Below are 18,879 nucleotides of genomic sequence, written 5' to 3'. Positions count from 1 at the left end.
CATTAAACCCATTTCTCAACAGATTTTATTTTCAAACAGAGGTAAGTGACTTCACCCTAATTCCGCATCAAGAGCAAAGCTAACCTAAGAAGTTAGGAAATCTGGACCCTCAAATCCAGAACCAAACATATACTTGTCCCCCACCCTCCACACACAAATTGTCTACGTATGCATATATATGTATATGTACACACACACACACACACACACGCACACATTTGGCCCAATTATTTGGGAGCCTTAACTGTGACCACATTAATATTCTGTTCCGTTGAACTTCATCTAAGTAAACCAGATTCATAGATAGCATTTCCCTACTTCCCACCCCACCCACCCAGCCCCGCCCCCAAAATCATGCTGGGAAGAGGAAAGCAATGTAAAGAGAGAAAGGAGTTCTCTCACACCCCTTGATTCCCCAAAGCCAACTCCTACTCAAGGGAACGAAGGCTGGCTTTTCCAACTCACTAGCTGAACCGCAGCTTCTCAAGTCTGGCATGAGCCTTGTGGGGTGAAAAAAAAAGAAAAAATCCTGTAAAATCCATAAACATGCCGGCTTCTGTTCCCTTTGCTATTGTTAAAATGTGAAGGGCCAAAACAGAACGCACACCTCATTGCTCTTTCTACCAACGTCAGGAAAGGCCACCCACTGTAGGAAGAAAGGGAGTCAGTGAGAAGCAAACATCACACACAGTTAATCACCGTGGGTGACTAAAAGATGGAGATCCAGGTGTAAAAGTGAATCCCTTTATATGTTTAAAATATCGGTTTAACTACCATGGACAGCTTCTTCATGCAAAATAGAGGGGAAAGGAAATTACTGTTTATGGTGGGCCGACTGCATCTCAGATACGGTGCTAAACGTTTTAAGACACTGTGAGCCACCTAACTGCCCTGTCATTTCGTTGGAGTGTTTAACTATCGATATGAATAGTCCTCTCTGAATAGTAATACTGTAAATATTAATACTTGCTCTGAGATACAAAACCCAAATCACGTAAAAGTAAACAAACAGCCTGAGATCTGGTTGCAGCCAGCAGGCTGGGCCATAGGAAAACGTGACGGGTGACTGGCTAGCTGTTCGTATCTGCCAAGTCCTTTTATGTTCATCCACATGCGCTCTGGGGTGGAAATATTTTGTGCAAACACCACTTCCCCCCTCCAAAGATCCAAAGTGTCGCCACTAGGCTGCTGCCCGGAAATAAGCACGCCACCATTTTGATCAACTTTGGCTCCTTTTTATTCAGGAAGCATATGCTAATTCTTTTTATACATTTTTTTTTTTTTTTTTTACATTCCAGAAATAAGCGAAAATAGCAGTTTTAAATATGTTACAAAGTTGGCTTTTGGGGCTTGGTAAGCTTTTTGAGAGAGGGACCGGCCAACTGACCTTTTCATCAAAGCACCAATGTATCTGCAGTCTTTTACCAAGTTCTACCACGGTTATGGCCGCCTTGGACGTGCGGTACGTCCAAACCGTGTGAAAAAGCTATAACGGAGAGTTGCTGTGAGTCTCTCTGCAAGGCACCAAGAACAAACAGCTCCAGCTTCCTTTCTTCAGACTGAATCAAAGTTTTTGAAACTTTTCAACTGCTCTCTCAAGTAGTGCTCTCTCAGCATGAAAACTAGAATTGGTTAAAACTCCTATATCACAAGATACAGTAAATCACTTTCAATATTCTGGAAACCACATGGTAGAAGTTATAAATAAAGGAACACTAAAATTACTTTAAGAAAGTTTTACATCATTTAGTCGGTAAGGACATTTACACGTACAGCACAATTTACTGTTAAACATTCTGTAACTGGCTTCACACAAAGATGAAAATAGTAATACAAAACGATCTGACGTTTTCAGTAAGTCTGGAATTAAGACGGTAGTTTTATCGTCGTCGATATCAACTTTACGTATTGTTGCAGATTGCTGTGCTATGCCCTTTCAAATGAGAATTTCTTTCTCGGGGTGAAATTCCATTTGGACGTGTGTTCTTGCTTTGTACAAACTAGTAAAATCTGAGGGACACAGCGATATCAGAGACACAAACGATAACCGCACAGTATCCTCTGCTGAATGAAGCTAATACAAGCGGACCGAATTCTTCGGGTTCCAATACCTAGTAAAGCACTATATGAAATGAACAAGGTGAAACATCTTAAGAATGAATATACTCTGCAGTCAGGACATGTAGCATTTCTTTAATTCACAAATCTGCCTCGTCGGGCATTTCCAAAATAAATTAGCAACATCTCAATTTGCTTGAGGCATCACAAGCTCGTAATGCCCCACCTGGCCTTCCTGTTTGAGCTGATCTAGGAGGTCTTCCTTCCGTCTCTTTCTACCTACCACCAGGTACCTGTCGTGGCCTACCCCATGCGACTTACTCTTAAGACCGTACTTCTGGGCAATCTGATGTATTTGCTTCCGCTCATCGTTAGTCAGCTCCGTAGAGAAAGTCAAATCCGTGTGGCTCTCCGAGCGGGCATAGTTTCTGATGATCTGTTCGATATCTCTCTTGGCGATTTTGTTCACCCTCTCTACATCGAGACCAAGCCCTTCTCGCTTATGCTGCTCTTTGACGGAGATGGGCTCCCGAATGCCCTCGCCAGATTTACCTAACCCGCCACCCGTCCAGCCCATCTTTCTCAGCAGCTGATTTCCTATGTTATCTTCCTTGATTTGTTGTTTGTAAGCCTCCTCTGCCGAGCGGCCCTGGATTTCATTTCTTGAAATCACGTCTTCAATAGCTCCTTTCTTCAAGTTGTTAATGACGGTCGGCTGGGTCTTTTTGAGGGTCTTTACAGCTTCTCCGGCAGCTTCGTATTTGACGGTTTTCTTCACCCCAACTGCTTCTGCGATTACTTCGCTCTCCAGGATCACCTTGCACTTCCATCGGAGGCCCGTCATCCTTTCGTACACGTACTCGACCGTCATCCGGTTAAACTGAGCGGTGTCGTTCAGCGTGCACACCGGGTTCGAAGAATTCTCATAAACTACGAGATCCTTTATATCCTTCTTCTTTCCAGATCCCCTGGGTGAAGAACCTGTTTGGCATTGTGAACTTTTGACAGATGGGTAAGTGGGCTGTGTTTTCTGAAGGATTTTCAAAGCCTCATCGGCAGCTGCGTGCTTACTTGTTTTTTTGGTTCCGTAACCTTCAGCTAAACAGTGATCTTGCAAGAACACTCGACAACGCCACGTGCGATTTGGCATCATCTCGTATTTGTATTCAACTGACATTTTGTTGTATGAGGCAGAATTGTTAAGGATGCCAATGGCATCGTTTGCATTTTCCGTAAGGACAAAATTGGTCCAGTGTTTGGCGGAAGCATTAAAAATCGGCTGCCCAGAAGCATCTTTGGCCAGCACCACCAGCTCTTCTGGTGGTTTCAGAGCTGGAGGAAATTCATAGGAAGGCATGCCAATCTGACACACCACAAGGTCCTCCCCGATCGTGTGCTTGAATTTCCGTCGGACAACTCTAACTTCAATACGTTTCTGCAAGAGTTTTACAGCTAGCTCAGTGGCGCGATCCCTGGACCCATTCTTGCTGCCGGCATAACCTGTGGTTAAGTAGATATTTTGGCATCTAACTTCACAAGCATAACCATCTGTTAGAAGTTTTTTATTTTTGGGGATGTCAGCAGGAGGGATTTCTTTTAAAGGAGCGTATATATACTCAGGATTTGTCTTACATGCCTGAATACACCGAGTTAACATATATGTGTAATTAATTTTATCAGATCCAGAAGTCATCTCTGGATTAGAAAGGTTCTTCCAGATAGTCGCTGTTAATTTTTCAATAAAATACTGCTTCTCAGCTACCACTGACTCAGGAAATGTCTGTGACGGTGAAGGCTCAGGAGCTGACTGAGAGTTTGCCTGCTGTGATGTGCTGCTCGGGGCAGGGTTCCCACCGTCAAAATACATGTTGGCTGTTACGGGCTGGTCTTTTGTGAAAATAAATCCCGATGAATCACAATACTGAGAATTCCCATCTTGTATACTAAAAGAGTCTTGAGTATAATCTTGGTAGATGTCTCTCGGCATGCTGGCAAAATGTGTTTGTTCATTTACCTCTTTTGTTTGAGGGCCATAAGGATCTTCCTGTCTTTCGTCTTTTGAACTACTAGCTACAAAATGTACAGGCTCAAAACGAGGTCTCGCATGGAATTTGGAACCGGCTTGCTTTTTAGGAGGATTTTGACCTACAGAATGAGTGAAATTTACAATTCATTAAGGAGGGAATATTTCAAAAGAAGCAAACAGGAAAAGAGTACCAACTGTATTATTTGCAAGTGGCACTGTCGGTACAAGATACTTCCCATCACAAAAACTTCAGGTCATCTAGGCAAAGGGACTCAAGGATCAACGTAGGATTCCAGCATAAGGACGGATGTTCCCTGTCCTAAGTGTAAGGGAAGAACCTTGATAGAAAATATGCCACCGCATCAAGTACGCAGGGCACCACCACACGTGACCGGTGGAAACTTTTGTAGCCAATGAGCTCAAGCACAGGTGAAGTGCACTGGGGAAGAGGTAGTTCCAGTATACTCTCACACCACCTGTGCTGACAAGCGCCCTTCTGAAAACCTGCAAATGGAACAGATGGCTCTGATGCAAAAGAGATGACGGCCAGTGGCGTTTACACAGCCTCTCTCTTTGGTACCAGGGGTGAGTGACTCTGTGATCGTTCTCTACAGAGCTGTGACTGAAACTCAAAGAATAAGAATTATCAAAAGACCCCAAAGGGTTTCAAGTCAAAATCTTAGTTCCGACCTATTCAGCACAAAAGGGCGGTTTGCTATGTTTCATTTCTAGAACAAACAGGAGCTGGGAACTAATGATTTATGGGGGACATCGAATTTAAAGCTACGGAAGAACTCTCTGTCGAGGCTATAGCAGACACTAGAGCTTCCTCCCTGTAACACCGTTCAGTAGAAAGCTGGTCCATCTTGGACCCATCCAGGAGGATTTAGTTACTTAGATGTTCTAATGATCAGAGTAATAAGGCTCTTCTGTTTGGAGGGAGGTTCCATGGCATGGACTTCAGGGATAGCATTATAGTGTGACCTCAGTATATTCTTAGTTTTCAGTTCTATTTAGCATCCTCGGGAAAAACAACAACAACAAAATACTGTACATAACTAAAAGTTAAAACTCTTTTACGTAAGTCCAATGTTACCCATGTTATTTAAAATCACATACCACGCTCATATCATTCTGAAAAAGCCGTGTCGTTTCTTCAAATCCCACCTTCCAGAAACAAGCATACTCACCATCACATGTTGAGAGGTGACGTTTTTGACCTTTGGAAGGTTTGGACAGCATCAGATCATATGAAGGCATCTCCCCAATATCAATACCTTCAGCCATTTGCAGAATTTTTTCCATCAGGCGTGGGCTGTACCTATTTAAATTAATATAATCTATGGTTAAAACAGACAAGAATGTCGTTTTGAAAAAAGCTTCTAAATGAGCCAATCTTGTAATTGCTCCCAGAGGACCTTATCAACGGAGCATCTTGGCTATAAAACTGAAGAATCTACTCTAAAACATTTACCTATCAAAGGAGTAATTATGTTATTTCATTAGAAGACACAAAACATAAAATCAAGAAGTTTAAGTGGGGGCGCCTGGGTGGCTCAGTGGGTTAAACGTCTGACTCTTGATTTCGGCTCAGGTCACGATCTCACTTCGTCAAATTCAGGCCCACACTACCAGCGCAGAGCCTACTTGGGATTCTCTCTCTCCTCTCTCTGTTCCCCTCCACCCACTTGCACTCTCTCTCACTCTCAAAATAAATAAATAAACTTTAAAATATTTAGGGGAAGATCTTATCTTTGATTTGCAAGTACTCATATAGACTCATGATTCATTTTTTTCTATCATATATGTATACTATATGTAAATAACCACTTTCTATATTTACAGAAGTACTAAGAGTGTTAAGAGTGGCTGGGTTGTTAACATCCAGACTGTGGTCTCTGCCATTTCCCACAAAAAGGAACCGGGGTCCTTAGAGGAATGGCTGATTCCAAGTCTGGAGCAGGAAACGTACAAGATGAACGTGGGAGAGATTACTGTGCTTGGAAACAAGAAAGCTATGAAAGACCTCATGGGTTGTGTCAAATGGACTCAGAAGCCAATCTGAATACACTACTACCGGCAAAGTGAGACAACTTGAGCATCAGTAAGGGAATCAAGTCATTATTCCAAAACAGGTAGTATTAAAGGAAGAAAGCAAGCATTTATCTGGAATTTTCCTGTATAAATCGTACCTCTGAGCAACTAAGAAATAATCAGCAACGGCTGCTAAATCTATTAGGTAAAAAGTTGACGGGGAAGAATCCAAAAAACAACTCCCAGAAACACGCTCAACTAATCGTTGCCAAAGCTGCAAAAGCAACTCAACAGCGGAAGGACAGCATTTTCAACCAAGGGTGCTGGAGTAAGTGGGCATCTCTAGGCGACAAACAGAACCTCAACCTACAGGCCCCTGGCTGGCTCAGTCGGTTAAGCATCCGACTCTGGCTTAGGTCATGACCTCACGGTTCGTGAGTTCGAGCCTCACCTCGGGCTGTCAGCCTGTCGGCACAGAGTCCGCTTCAGATCCTCTGTTGCCCTCTCTCCGCCCCTCCCCCCTTGCGCCCGCCCCAAAAATGAGTACATGTTTAAAACAAACCCTTAACCTAAACCTTACTTCTCATCCAAAAATTCATTTGAAATGTACCATGTACTTAAATGTAAAATGTAAAACTACAACACTGATTTAAAAATACAGGAGAAATCTTCAGCATCTAGGGCTGGGCAAACAGTTCTCATACTGGACACCAAAGGTATGACCCATAAAAGGGAAAATTGGAAAGAAGGACTTCATCAAAATTAAAGCCCCTGCGAAGAGGATGAAAAGACAAGCTACAGACTGGGAGAGCTATTTGCAAACCACACACTTGACAAAAAACGAGTATCTAGTATAAACATCTCTCAAAATGCAACCGTAAAAAATATGTATTTACAAATGAACAAAAAGACGTGAACAGCATTTAACCAGGAGGACAGGCGCACTGCAAATAAGCACACAAAAAGACGGTCAACACCATTAATCATCAGAGAACATGTAATTGAAAACCACAACGGGGTATCACAACACACCCTCAGAATGGCTAAGTGAAAAACAGCGACAACATCAAACGCTGACAAGGACACAGAGAATGCGGATCATTCATACGCTGCCGCTAGGAGTGTAAACTGGAATGGCCATTCTAGAAAACAACTTGGAAGTTTCTTACAAAATTAAACACACAATTACCACAGGACCTAGCAACTGCACTTTTTTCGGGCCGTTTATCTCAGAGAAACCAAATCTCATGTTCACACAAAAACGTGTACGTGAATGTTTACAGCAGCTTTATTTGTAACAGCCAAAACCTGCAGTCAGCCCAAAAGTCCTTCAACAGGTGAGTGGTTAAGCTCTGGTACATACGCACCTCGGAACGCTACTCAGCAATAAAAAGGAACAAACAGATACACACGATATTGCACATGAGGGGCAAGGAAAGGGATGTGCTTATAAAAGGGTCAGGAGAGGGATCCTTGTGGCACCCGAACTGTTCAGTATCTTGACTATGGTAGTGGCTACACAAACCTACACATGTAATAAACTGTACTCAACTAAGTAAGTTGAGTAAGTTGAGTACACACACGAGTACGAGTAAAACTGGGGGGATCTGAATAAAATCAGTGGATTGTGAACAAAGGCATTATCCTGATTGTGATATTACACAATAATTTTGCAAAATGTTATCATTGGGGAAACTGATTAAAGAACGCAGGGCATCTCTGTAGTATTTCTTACAACTGCATGTGAATCTACAATGATCTCAATGAAAATTTCAATTCAAAAAAGTTGATGGGAACTTTATAATCTTAGTATCACGAAAAATGAGACAAGCAGACATGTGTCCCCTTACGTGATGACAGGAATTTCAAAGCACTATCTATAAAGTATTCTGGCCCTCTAAATAATCGAACTCAAACCTAATCAAGCCCCTAATTCCCAGGAATATGTTAAACATCACCACAAGAACATAGCCAGCCAAATCCAGAACGAAGGAAACACTATGTGACAATCCAATTTCTTCATCAAATAGCGTGAAAATAAAAAGGACAGGGGAATGGGTTTACAGGTTAAAGCAGACAGATCAACCAAATACAACGTATGGACCTGGTCTGGACCATGAATCAAACAAACCAACTGTAAAACACATTTTGAGGGACACCTGGCTGGCTCAGTCGGTACAGCATGCAACTCTTGATCACCGGGTTGTGAGTTCGAGCCTCACGTTGGGTGTAGAGATTACTTAAAATCCTAAAAGAAATACATTTTGAGACAAATGGAGAAGACTGAACATGGACATTGGATGATTCTAAGAAATTATTGCTCATTTTGTTGAGTGTAAATAATGGCGTTATAACTCTATTTTTAAAAATTCTTGGGGTGCCTGGGTGGCTCAGTTGGTTAAGTATCTCACTCAATTTCGGTTCAGATCATGATCTCACAGTTCATGCGTTCAAGCCCTGCATCGGGCTCTGTGCTGACAGTGTGGAGCCTGCTTGGGATTCTCTCTCTCCCTCTCTCTCTGCCCCTTCCCTGCTCTCTCTCCGTCACTCACTCAAACATATAAACTTAAAAAACATAAATTAAAAAAATTATCTGGTACAGATAGATACTGAAGTATTTGGAAAGTTTATTTAGTTAGAGAGAGAGAGAGAAGAGAGAGTGCAAGGTGGGGGCAGAGAGGGAGAGAGAGAATTGAGAGTCTGACGCTCAACTGACTGAGCCATCCAGGTACCCCAAGATTTTAATATACTCCAGACTATCTCCCACAAGGAACGGGGGGCATAATACATGAAAGGAGAAGGACAGCATGACAGACTGTTGATATTTCCGAAGTCAGGTGATGGGCACGTGGAGGTCCAATAAGGTCTTTTACTTTTGTGTGTTACTTTAATTTTTTTAATGTGTATTTTTGCGAGAGAGAGAGAGAGAGAGAGACAGACAGAGACAGAGACAGACAGCACGAGGAGTCAGGGAGGGGCAGAGAGAGAGAGAGAGGGAGACACAGAATCCGAAGCAGGCTCCAGGCTCTGAGCTGTCAGCACAGAGCCCGATGCGGGGCTTGAACTCAGGAACCATGAGATCATGACCTGAGCTGAAGATGGACGCTTAACCGACTGAGCCACCCAGGCACCCCAAAACGATTTTTAAAAGGGCTCCTTATAAAGTAGATTGGCTGCTTGACAGACTATCATATAACTGCAGAGAAACAAACATACGGGCTCAAGTGAAGTTTTTGTTATCATGGGGACCTACTCACCCTTCCTACCTTGAGAGCCTTTCCTGGCCAAAGACCAAAAGAGAGACTCTGGGTGCCATTTGGGAAGAAAGTTCTGAATACGAGTAACTATCACCCCTTTACATGAATAGGTTCTGAACTTGAAGGAGGGTAACGTTTCCCACTTTTGGCACAGCTGGTTCCACACCCATCGGACAGCTTTCCTCGCAAAGCGGAGCATCGAGACGCGGCAGCCTTCACAGACAGATTACCACAAGCCCGCTCAGTCGTAACCTGCACTCTCCACCGATAATTGCTACTGCTGCTGCTACCGGTATTGAAATGCCAAGAGCAACCTTGTGTTCACTTACTCTTATCGAAACAGCAGAAAGTAGAGCCTCAAACGCTGTACTTTCTATGTATCACTTCCATCCATATTTGGGAGCTCAATTTCCAAGGTAGAGGATGAACACAAATGACTGTGAAAATGAAAGTCTATAAATCTTAAACCTGAAATGCCACTTTTGCTACCTGAATTGGTACTATACTCAAGCCACTCACCTTGAGTTCCAGGCATACCCTCCAGACCTTCAATTCCAGCCTGATTCCAAATATGCTGTACAGCTGTAAATGGCATGCATCCGGTACTCATTCCATTCACTTTTGTCTCGGGTTTCTTCCAACAGTAGTAATAATTATACCTACTTGCTGTTCCCTGTTCATTACATCTGCCACAAAATTCAACATCACCCATGGGCTATAAAAATAAACCTTTGCATAGGTTGTGAACACAGACAGCTTAGTATTAGTTATAACACTGAGGAAACCCAACCAGCTCAAATAATAATGGGAAAGACTGTATAGTCCCTAACTCTCAACATTTCAGAGAACAATGCAAATATTAACCTAGAGTCTTTAACAAGACCCTTAGGATTGCATTCCCATAAAATACTTCTTACTTTGTTTAAGTTTATCTTATTTGAGAGAGAGAACAAGAACGAGTAGGGGAGGGGTAGAGGGAAAGGGAGAGAGAGAATCCCAAGCAGGCTCTGCCCTGTCAGTGCACAGCCTGACGGAGGGCTCAATCCCACAAACCGTGAGATCAAGACCTGAGCTGAAATCAAAAGTCTGATGCTTAACCAACTGAGCCACCCAGGAGCCCCTATTATTTTTATTTGAGAGAGAGAGAAAGCGAGCACGAGTGCGTGAGCAGGGGTGAACCTTTTTTTTTAACGTTAAGTTATTTTTGAGGGAGAGACCTAGCAAGCATGAGTGGGGGAGAGACAGAGAGACAAGGAGAGAGAATCCCAAGCAGGCTGTCAGCGCAGAGCCTGATGTGGGGCTCAAACTCACAAACCATGAGATCATGACCTGAACCGAAATCAGACGCTGAACTGAGCCACCCAGGCACCCCAAGAATCTTTAAAAAAAATTTTTTTAATGTTTATTTATTTTTGAGAAAAAGAGAGAGCATGCATGCAAGCAGGGGAGGGGCAGAGAGCCCAATGTGGGGCTCAAATTCAGGAACCATGAGATCATGACCTGAGCTGCACTTGGATGCTTAACCGACTGAGCCACCCAGGCACAGAGACAGGAAAGGAGAGAGAGGATATCTTTGTTTTTGTTTTTGTTTTTTTAAGAGAGGGAGAGGGAGACACAGAATCCAAAAGCAAGCTCCAGGCTCCAAGCTGTCAGCAGAGCCTGACACACGGCTCGAACCCATGAATCATGAGATCATGACCTGAGCTGAAGTCAGATGCTTAACTGATTGAGCCATCCAGGTGCCCCAGAGAGAGAGAGAGAATCTTAAGCAGGCTCCATGCTCAGCATGGAGACGAATGCAAGGCTTGATCCCATGACCCCGGGATCATGACCTAAGCCGATATCAAGAGTTGGACTCTCAATCAACTGAACCACCTAGGCACCCCTGGTTCCACAAACTGAATTTTTTTTTTTATAATTTTTTTTTTAACGTTTTATTTATTTTTGAGACAGAGAGAGGCAGAGCATGAACGGGGGAGGGGCAGAGAGAGAGGGAGACACAGAATCAGAAGCAGGCTCCAGGCTCCGAGCCATCAGCACAGAGCCCGATGCGGGGCTCGAACTCACGGACCGCGAGATCGTGACCTGAGCTGAAGTCGGCCGCTTAACCGACTGAGCCACCCAGGCGCCCCCTGAATTTTTTTAATGTTTATTTAATTTTTGAAGGGGAGAGACAGTGTGTGAGTGGGGGAGGGGCAGAACAAGACGGAGACACAGAATCCGGAGCAGGATCCAGGCTCTGAGCTGTCAGCACAGAGCCTAACATGGGGCTCGAACTCACGGACCGAGAGATCATGATCTGAGCCGAAGTCGGACACTCAACTGACGAAGCCATTCAGGTGCCCCTGGTTCCACAAATTGTAAATAAGCCAAGCCAGTAAAGCTTTCATTACTGTTTTCCATTATATTTTTTCTGTAGGTATATATATATATATATATATATATATATATATATATATATATATATTTTTTTTTTTTTTTTTTTTTTTTTTTAATATTTTACTTAGAAGAGAGAGAGAGAAAGCAGAAGAGGGGTAGGGGGTGGACAGAGGATCTGAAGCAGGCTCTGCGCTGACAGCAGAGAGCCCAATGCAGGCGCTCAAACTCACCAACTGTGAGATTCTGACCTGAGCTGAAGTTGGATGTTTAACCGACTGAGCCACCCAGGCACCTCTGTAGATTTAAGTAACACCTTTACTCCAGAAATTTTAGAGAACCTACCAAGCAAAGCACCTGCAAATTCAACCACTGATAACTTCATTAACATTTTGGAGTTTACTTTTTATTCCTTTTTTTATGCTTTCCATACCACCCCCCCCCCAAAATTCCTATCAGATCATCTATATGCAATCTGGTGGGGTGACGGCGTTGTTCTTAACTTACAATAAGTTTTTTCCTACGTCATTACCACATGAGTTTTAATGGCTATACAATATTCTCTTACGGAGAGACCATGATGTAAATAAAGGTCATTAAGGCAAATCTAATCAAGTGATTTTAAGATGCATGCGTATTTATGTCTATTAATTTACCCACTTGATCATAAATGCTTAAAAAACAAAACCAAACAACCTCAGCAGGTTTTTAGAGTTTTCAAAGACAGCTTATTATGTACGAAGCTTTTGGAAATCAGGACATTATTCAAGTCCCCTCATGCCTGGCATACATAAAGAGGATTTATAACAGACAAAAACATTTCACCTTATGAATCTTATATTCTTTTTATTTATTTATTTTGAGAGAGAGAGAGAGAGAGAGAGAGAGAGAGAGAGAGAGAGAGCGCGCGAGCATACAAGCAAGCAGGGGTGGGGCAGAGAGAGAGAGGGAGACAGAGAATCCCAAGCAGGCTCCATGCTGTCAGCACAAAGCCTGATACGGGGCTTGAACTCACAAACCACGAGATCATGACCTGAGCCAAAATCAACAGTTGGACACTTACCCAACTGAGACACCTAGGCAGGTGCCCCATGAATTTTACATTTGTGAAAAAAAGATAGGTGCATACTTAAGATCTACAGTGGCACTTGAAATTTAACAAACATTCAGCAATGCTTCCAAAGTTTTATTTATTTATATCTTAATGTTTATTTTTGAGAGTGAGTGGGGGAGGGGCAGAGAGGGAGGGAGACAGAGAATCCCAAGCAGGCTCCACACTGTCAGCACAGCACCCAACACAGGGCTTGAACTCACGAACCATGAGATCATGACCTGAGCCGAAATCAAGAGTCTGGCACTTAACTGACTGGGCCATCCAGGTGCCTCAATGCCTCCAAAATTGAAAAAAAATTATTAAATTGCTCTACTAGGTTCAAAAATAAAAAAAAGCTGAGGTTTCAAAACTAAGCAAAGATCAGAATTCCCAAGTATAAAATTATTTATTCAAAACTATTAATAAGACTCCTAACATCGTAAGTGAATAACACACAACCAGATTATTGATCAATCTTTTGAAAGCTCCCACTCCCACTTCTTTAGCTGGTGGCTGATGCATGCTACCGACGTGCAAAGTTATTTTCACAATGTGAACGCAACTGGCCACCTACCTTCCAGAAATCAGTCTCTTATCAACAAGGAAGAGACAAATAATCAAGGTGGCACACCTGGTTTCATCTTAAGATATATTTTTTCCTATTAACATCTCATCAAAGATCAATAGGCCAGGATTCTTCTTCTGATCCTATCGATGAAGAACGATTGGAAAAGAGAATGCTCCACTTAACCAAACATTCTGCTTTATTAAATATAGTTGTTGCATTATCTACAGTTTTTAAGTAAAACACTGCACGGTTCCCTAGGCATTCATACAAACAATTATATAAGTGCTGTACGTGCAGTTGATTAGAAGACTGTGCTAACTTTTCTTTAGCCACAGGACATATCTTAGAAATTGCTTGCAGAAACAAATCTTGAGAGGTTGTTTACTTTTATGAAACAGACAAATAAGAGTGAAGAGAAATAATTTCAGCTATTTGAGCTTCCTGGCTGCCTGGAAAATGATGAAAAAGCTGACTGGAAAACATTACTTATCCTATAAAGCAGTGGTTCTCATAGTGTGGACTGGTGTCACCTATAAAGCAGTTGTTAGAAATGCTAATTTGGGGGTCCTGCCCCATACCTCCTGCATCAGAAACTCTGGGGGTGGGGCCCAGCAATCTGTGTTTTAACAAGCCTGACAGGTGATTCTGAGGCTTAAGTTTGAGAACCACTGTTACAAGATACTCAAGCTTGTTGTGGGGAAAATCACTACTATTACCAAAAGGAATGAAACATGGTTTGCCTCCCTGATCATGTGGGAGCTCCTCCTGGCTGGGTCTTATGATCAAGAAGTTTTCAAAGCTATCCTTGACCTAGGAGGAGTTATTTCAGCCCCAACTAAAACAGAACACAGAAAGTCCTCCAGTGGGGGAATAAAAGTGCTATTATTTGCAACCTGTTCTAAAAGTCAAAGGACGAACTTTGAACAACAATAAATTAACAATTTAAATTTAGAACGGGCTGTTTCACCATGTATTCTGCAGTTCCTTCGACAAAGCAGTCTTCTCTCATGGAAGAGACCAGAAAATGAGCTCTGCCAACATCAACCTTAACAAGTACTGGAATATAGATTTTACCCACCTGAAGATCACAGCTAACATAAAGCCTGACTCAAGTGGAAAACGGCACTTGGTCCCTAGCTTCCAAGATTCTTTCTTGCCTTTGCCCTTTCTCCTGTATCTATGTGATCAGATATAATGCGAACATTATTCTTCAGTTAAGCTATTTGATAATGTTATGGCAATTCTTGTATGGATGGAACTGACTTAACTAAAATGTGACACGATGAGGAATGATGTCACACACACAAAATGTCCTGAATGCTTGAGCTTTTAACACCAACTACCATTGGCCTGTTTTGTGTTGTTTAATGCCCTAGTTACATAAAGGGCTGTTGTTCTTGGAACGAAATCCTGAGATATAATAATGATGTGACTTGTGTCAGTTACTTGCTCTCACTCCTGGTCCATCCTTCCCAAATATGGCAGCTGTGTCTCAGTGGAAAGAGCATCAGAAGACCTGGGTACTGGCCCCAACTGCGGGACCTTGGAAAAGTCTCTTAACTTCTTGGCCTCCATTGATTTAGCTGTAAAAATGAGACACCACCTAATTCCCAAGGCTGTTGTAGTAAATGAGAGACATAAATAATGAATACATTTTGTACAGTATAAAGCTATATTCATCTGTTCACTCCACACATATACTGAGTGGCTATTACGCAGAAGACACTCTTCTGGGCACTGAGGATAAAGGTGTGAACAAGAAAGGAAAGACCTCTTCCCCAAAGGAGCTCACATTCTAGAGAGAAGGTAAGATTTATTATTAACACAAAGGATAGCTGTTCTCCCCCATGTACATTTTTTCTTCAGGATTCAGATTTCCTGGGACTTTCTATGATATCAAGGAGATCTATAATTACAGGATAAAAGTACATTTTCAACTGCAAACAGTAATATTGTTAAATGAAGGTCAATTAGATTTATCTAAATTAATAACTGAGGCTTCCCCAGTTGTAACCAGTTCCTCCAGTGAAATCATTGTCTCTGGAGGCAGAAATTATACTAACCTAGAGAAGATAGGAAAAAAATAGTGAGCAAAACAAAGTATATATTGGATACTACGTTCAACCATTAAGGGTAGATGTGGACAATCCTATTTTTCTGTATCTGTTATGGTCATTCCTAGAACTGAATTGGCTGAATTTGATCTGATCATTTTCCACAATTTCTCATCCTAATAAAAAATTCACCGTAAGCCCTAAGTGTCAAAAAAAAAAAAAAAAAAGCCTCTCAAGTCTACCAAAGGAATGATTAGTTTGGGGGGTTCCGAAGGACACAGGTCCAAGAAGTCTTGTTTTGTTTTGTTTTGTTTTAATGCGTTGGAACCATACTGCAGTCTCCATTGAATGCAAAGAGCTTTCAAAGAGGCCTGTTCAGAACATGCACCAGGTTCTAGGAAAGGGACACGGACACAGACACAGACACACACGCACACACACACCCACACCCACACCCCTAAAACCTCACCCACAGGCCAAATGTTAATCCTTCTGATCACATGTAAGGTGAAAGGAGAGCAATCCATTTTTAGAATAGATATACCCATCTCTTTGTTTGCGTCCAGGCACATTATGCGCAAATCTACACGCAAGGCGGACCCTGCAGCTAAGAGACCTCATACAAATCGCCTCCCCAGCAGAACACAGTAAAACCCCGCCGGGGGGCTGGTGTTGTTTTATTTAATGGGGCTGGAAAGAGGGAGTGGTCAGGAGGAGACTAGCAGGGATCCCTCCCCTCCCCCCCGCCCAGCAGACCCTCGAAGCCCCGACTGTCGAATATCTCTGCGGCTACCGCATCCTTGGAAGGTCCTACGCAGGTCCGAGATTCTGCTGTTCGTCATTTCCCACGCCCTCCCAAACCACCACCACAATGACCACCTCTCATCAGTCGTCTTCCAGGTGCTGCTTTATTTCCATCCCTGGTCCTGGAGGAGCTGCTCCCGCGATTCCCGCACCCTCTACCACCTCGCGCGGCCAACCCCCCAGACCAATACCGAACCCTCTGGAGTCCTCCAGCACCTCCCAATCTCCATCCAGCCTCTAAGTCCTCATCCGTATCCTGCCCCCGTCTCTATCCCGATCCCCATCACCGGGCCCCCTGCCCCGGTCCGTAACCCGACCCTCACACCTTCCTCACCTGCAGCCCAAGAAAACGTGGTTGGTCCAGGCGGCGGAGAGCGCGAGGAGCTGGTCCAGGGCAGCCCCGGGATAGCTGTGCAGGTGCCGACAGATGAAGCTGCGCCGCAGAGCCCACTGCCAGTCACTTTCGTGGCTATAGCGCCACTGCTCCAGCACTGGCTCGGGCGGGGGCGGCGGGAGGGGCGGCAGCGGCGGCGGCGGGAGGGGGGGCAGCGGCGGCGGCGACAGGAAGTCGCCCCCCAACAGCAGACGTCCGCCAGCCATCTTCTCCGCCCCCAAGCAGGGACCCCGGGGATGAAGCCGGCTATCCACCAGGAGCGAGCGGGAACGGGGTGGGGGGGGGGGGGGGCCGGTGGGAGGGGCCGGGTGAGGAGGGGGTGCGCCGAGGCGCGAAGACCAACTCTCAGGGGACTGGAGTGTGTGCGTGGGGGGCGACCGTTAAAAAGGAAACGGCGAGCACGCGCTCACGTTCCGACGCCGGGGCGCACGCCCGCGGCACTCCTCCAACTCTCGGAGGCGCAGGACGGCGCCCGCCGCAGTCACACGCGCACCGGGGAGACCAGGCCAGGCCCGGTGCTCCGCACCTCCAGCGACCCGCAGACCCACACACTGCGCGGCGACCGGGGGAGACACCAGCACGCTCTACTCCCCCTCCTCTGGGTTCTAGCCTACCTACCCGCGTGCCGCCCCGAGGTTGTGAGGCCAGTACGCGTGCGCCGCGGCTGTTCCCTAACTTCGAAATCCCGTCGCCGAATCTCGCGCGACGTACATTTTTTTTTTTTTCCTCCTATGACGACTACGGGCCTTTGACGCACTACGGAGACGAGCGGGGGGCGGGGATTTCGGGAAGGGAATTTTGGAAGGTTCTCCGACGTTCGGGAACTTGAGTCCGTAAAATCCCTGGAAGGCGCCGGCTGACGATTGCTGGCACGACGGCTCGGCCGACGCTTTGGCCTGGGTTTCCGAGCGGGTGCGACAGTGGGACCGTGCCCTTTGGGGAGGGACTTAGGTTTGGATTTCACACTTAAAAAAAAAAAAAAAAGTCAGCTCGCCCAGGCGCCTTTTCTTCAGAGGCTAGCTTGAAAACCTCTGCCCCGTGCATCATTAGCTTTGTATTTTATTGTGAAAACGTAGGGGAAAGGTCACGCTTGCAAAGAAAATCATCCACAGCGCCGCGTCTCAAGCCGGCCACTTGTATCGTCCGTACGCCATTCCAATTGCGGACAAATGGAGACACCATGTTGACACGGTGCTGACCGCAGTTGCAAGCAACTCCGTATACCATGTACCGATTTAAAACGCGCAACATAGTGCATTCCAAAAGGGGCCGAAAGAAGAGGGGGGGAAAAGCTGCACAGTAGCAAATGGCTGAATCACTCTGGAGTGAAATGTGTCACTCTACCTGTGGAGCTTCTTCCCTCAGTGTCTGCCGCCAACCGGCGCTATTCAAGTAATCAAGGAGTGTCTCTCAGCGGGAATTTACACAGCACCTAATGTATGCTCAATATAATGGAAATACAAAGGAAAAAGGAACAGGGGTGTTTCTGTTATCCTAGAACTGATTACAGTCTTGGTGGGGGGGAAATAGTCCTGCGGAAAACTCAACGTCCCGCTGGCAGGACCATTGGATGAGGTGACTTTGACCCATTGCCCTCTTTAAGTCTTTAAATGACATACTTAAAAAATATGTTTATCTAGGGGCGTCTGGTTGGCTCAGTGGGGTAAGCATCTGACTTCGACTCAAGTCATGATCTTGTGGTTTGTGAGTTCGAGCCCCGCGTGGGGCTCTGTGCTGACAGTTCAGAGCCTGAAGCCTGCTTCAGATTCTATGTCTCTCTCTCTCTCTCTCTCTCTGCCCCTTCCCCACTGGTGCTCTCTCGCGCGCTCAAAATATTATTTATCTTTGAGCGAGACAGAGAGCGAGAGAGCATGAGCAGGCAGGTCAGAGAGAAGAGAGAAAGAGGATCCCAAGCAAAGAGAGATCCGGAGAGAGAATGCCAAATAGTGTAGATCCTGATGCGGGGCTGGAACCCACCAACCGTGAAATCACGACCTGAGCCGAATCAAAAGTGGGCACTTAACCGACTGAGCCACCCAGGCGCCCCTAAATTGTATATATTTTTAGATGACATATTTCTCATTGCGTGACACATCTTATGTGTAGGGGTGTATGGACTAAGAAGATATAGCACTTTTTACAGCTTCATAATGATTTATTTCCACGTCTGTCCCATTACACAGAGTGCACTTGGTTTCTTAATGGTAAGCATTCA

At 44.6% G+C, this 18,879-nt stretch overlaps 1 protein-coding gene across 1 annotated transcript; it reads right to left on the bottom strand.

Moving 5' to 3' along the window:
* Positions 1–1,213: 1,213 nt before the first annotated feature.
* Positions 1,214–17,310, bottom strand: NKRF (NFKB repressing factor). Its single transcript, XM_019421874.2, has 3 exons — positions 16,605–17,310; positions 5,275–5,405; positions 1,214–4,203 (listed from the first exon to the last, which is right to left on the bottom strand). Exons 1-3 carry the CDS (start codon positions 16,868–16,870, stop codon positions 2,246–2,248), a joined length of 2,355 nt encoding a protein of 784 aa, XP_019277419.2. The 5' UTR covers positions 16,871–17,310; the 3' UTR covers positions 1,214–2,245.
* Between the last annotated feature and the right edge of the window lie 1,569 nt (positions 17,311–18,879).

This window comes from Panthera pardus, unplaced genomic scaffold, assembly GCF_024362965.1.
Source record: "Panthera pardus isolate Hobbes unplaced genomic scaffold, ASM2436296v1 HiC_scaffold_27, whole genome shotgun sequence".
In the NCBI taxonomy this organism is placed as follows: Eukaryota; Metazoa; Chordata; class Mammalia; order Carnivora; family Felidae; genus Panthera; species Panthera pardus.
This window is presented reverse-complemented; position numbering and strand designations above follow the sequence as displayed.

Bases quoted from the DNA above. Each gene is read 5' to 3' on its own strand.
- NKRF (XM_019421874.2), bottom strand. From the start codon at position 16,870: ATGGCTGGCGGACGTCTGCTGTTGGGGGGCGACTTCCTGTCGCCGCCG. The intron at 5,406-16,604 runs GTGAGGAAGGTG...TAATTTAAATAG, and splicing joins CACGTTTTCTTGGGCTGCAG to GTACAGCCCACGCCTGATGG. The intron at 4,204-5,274 runs GTGAGTATGCTT...CTCATTCTGTAG, and splicing joins TCACCTCTCAACATGTGATG to GTCAAAATCCTCCTAAAAAG.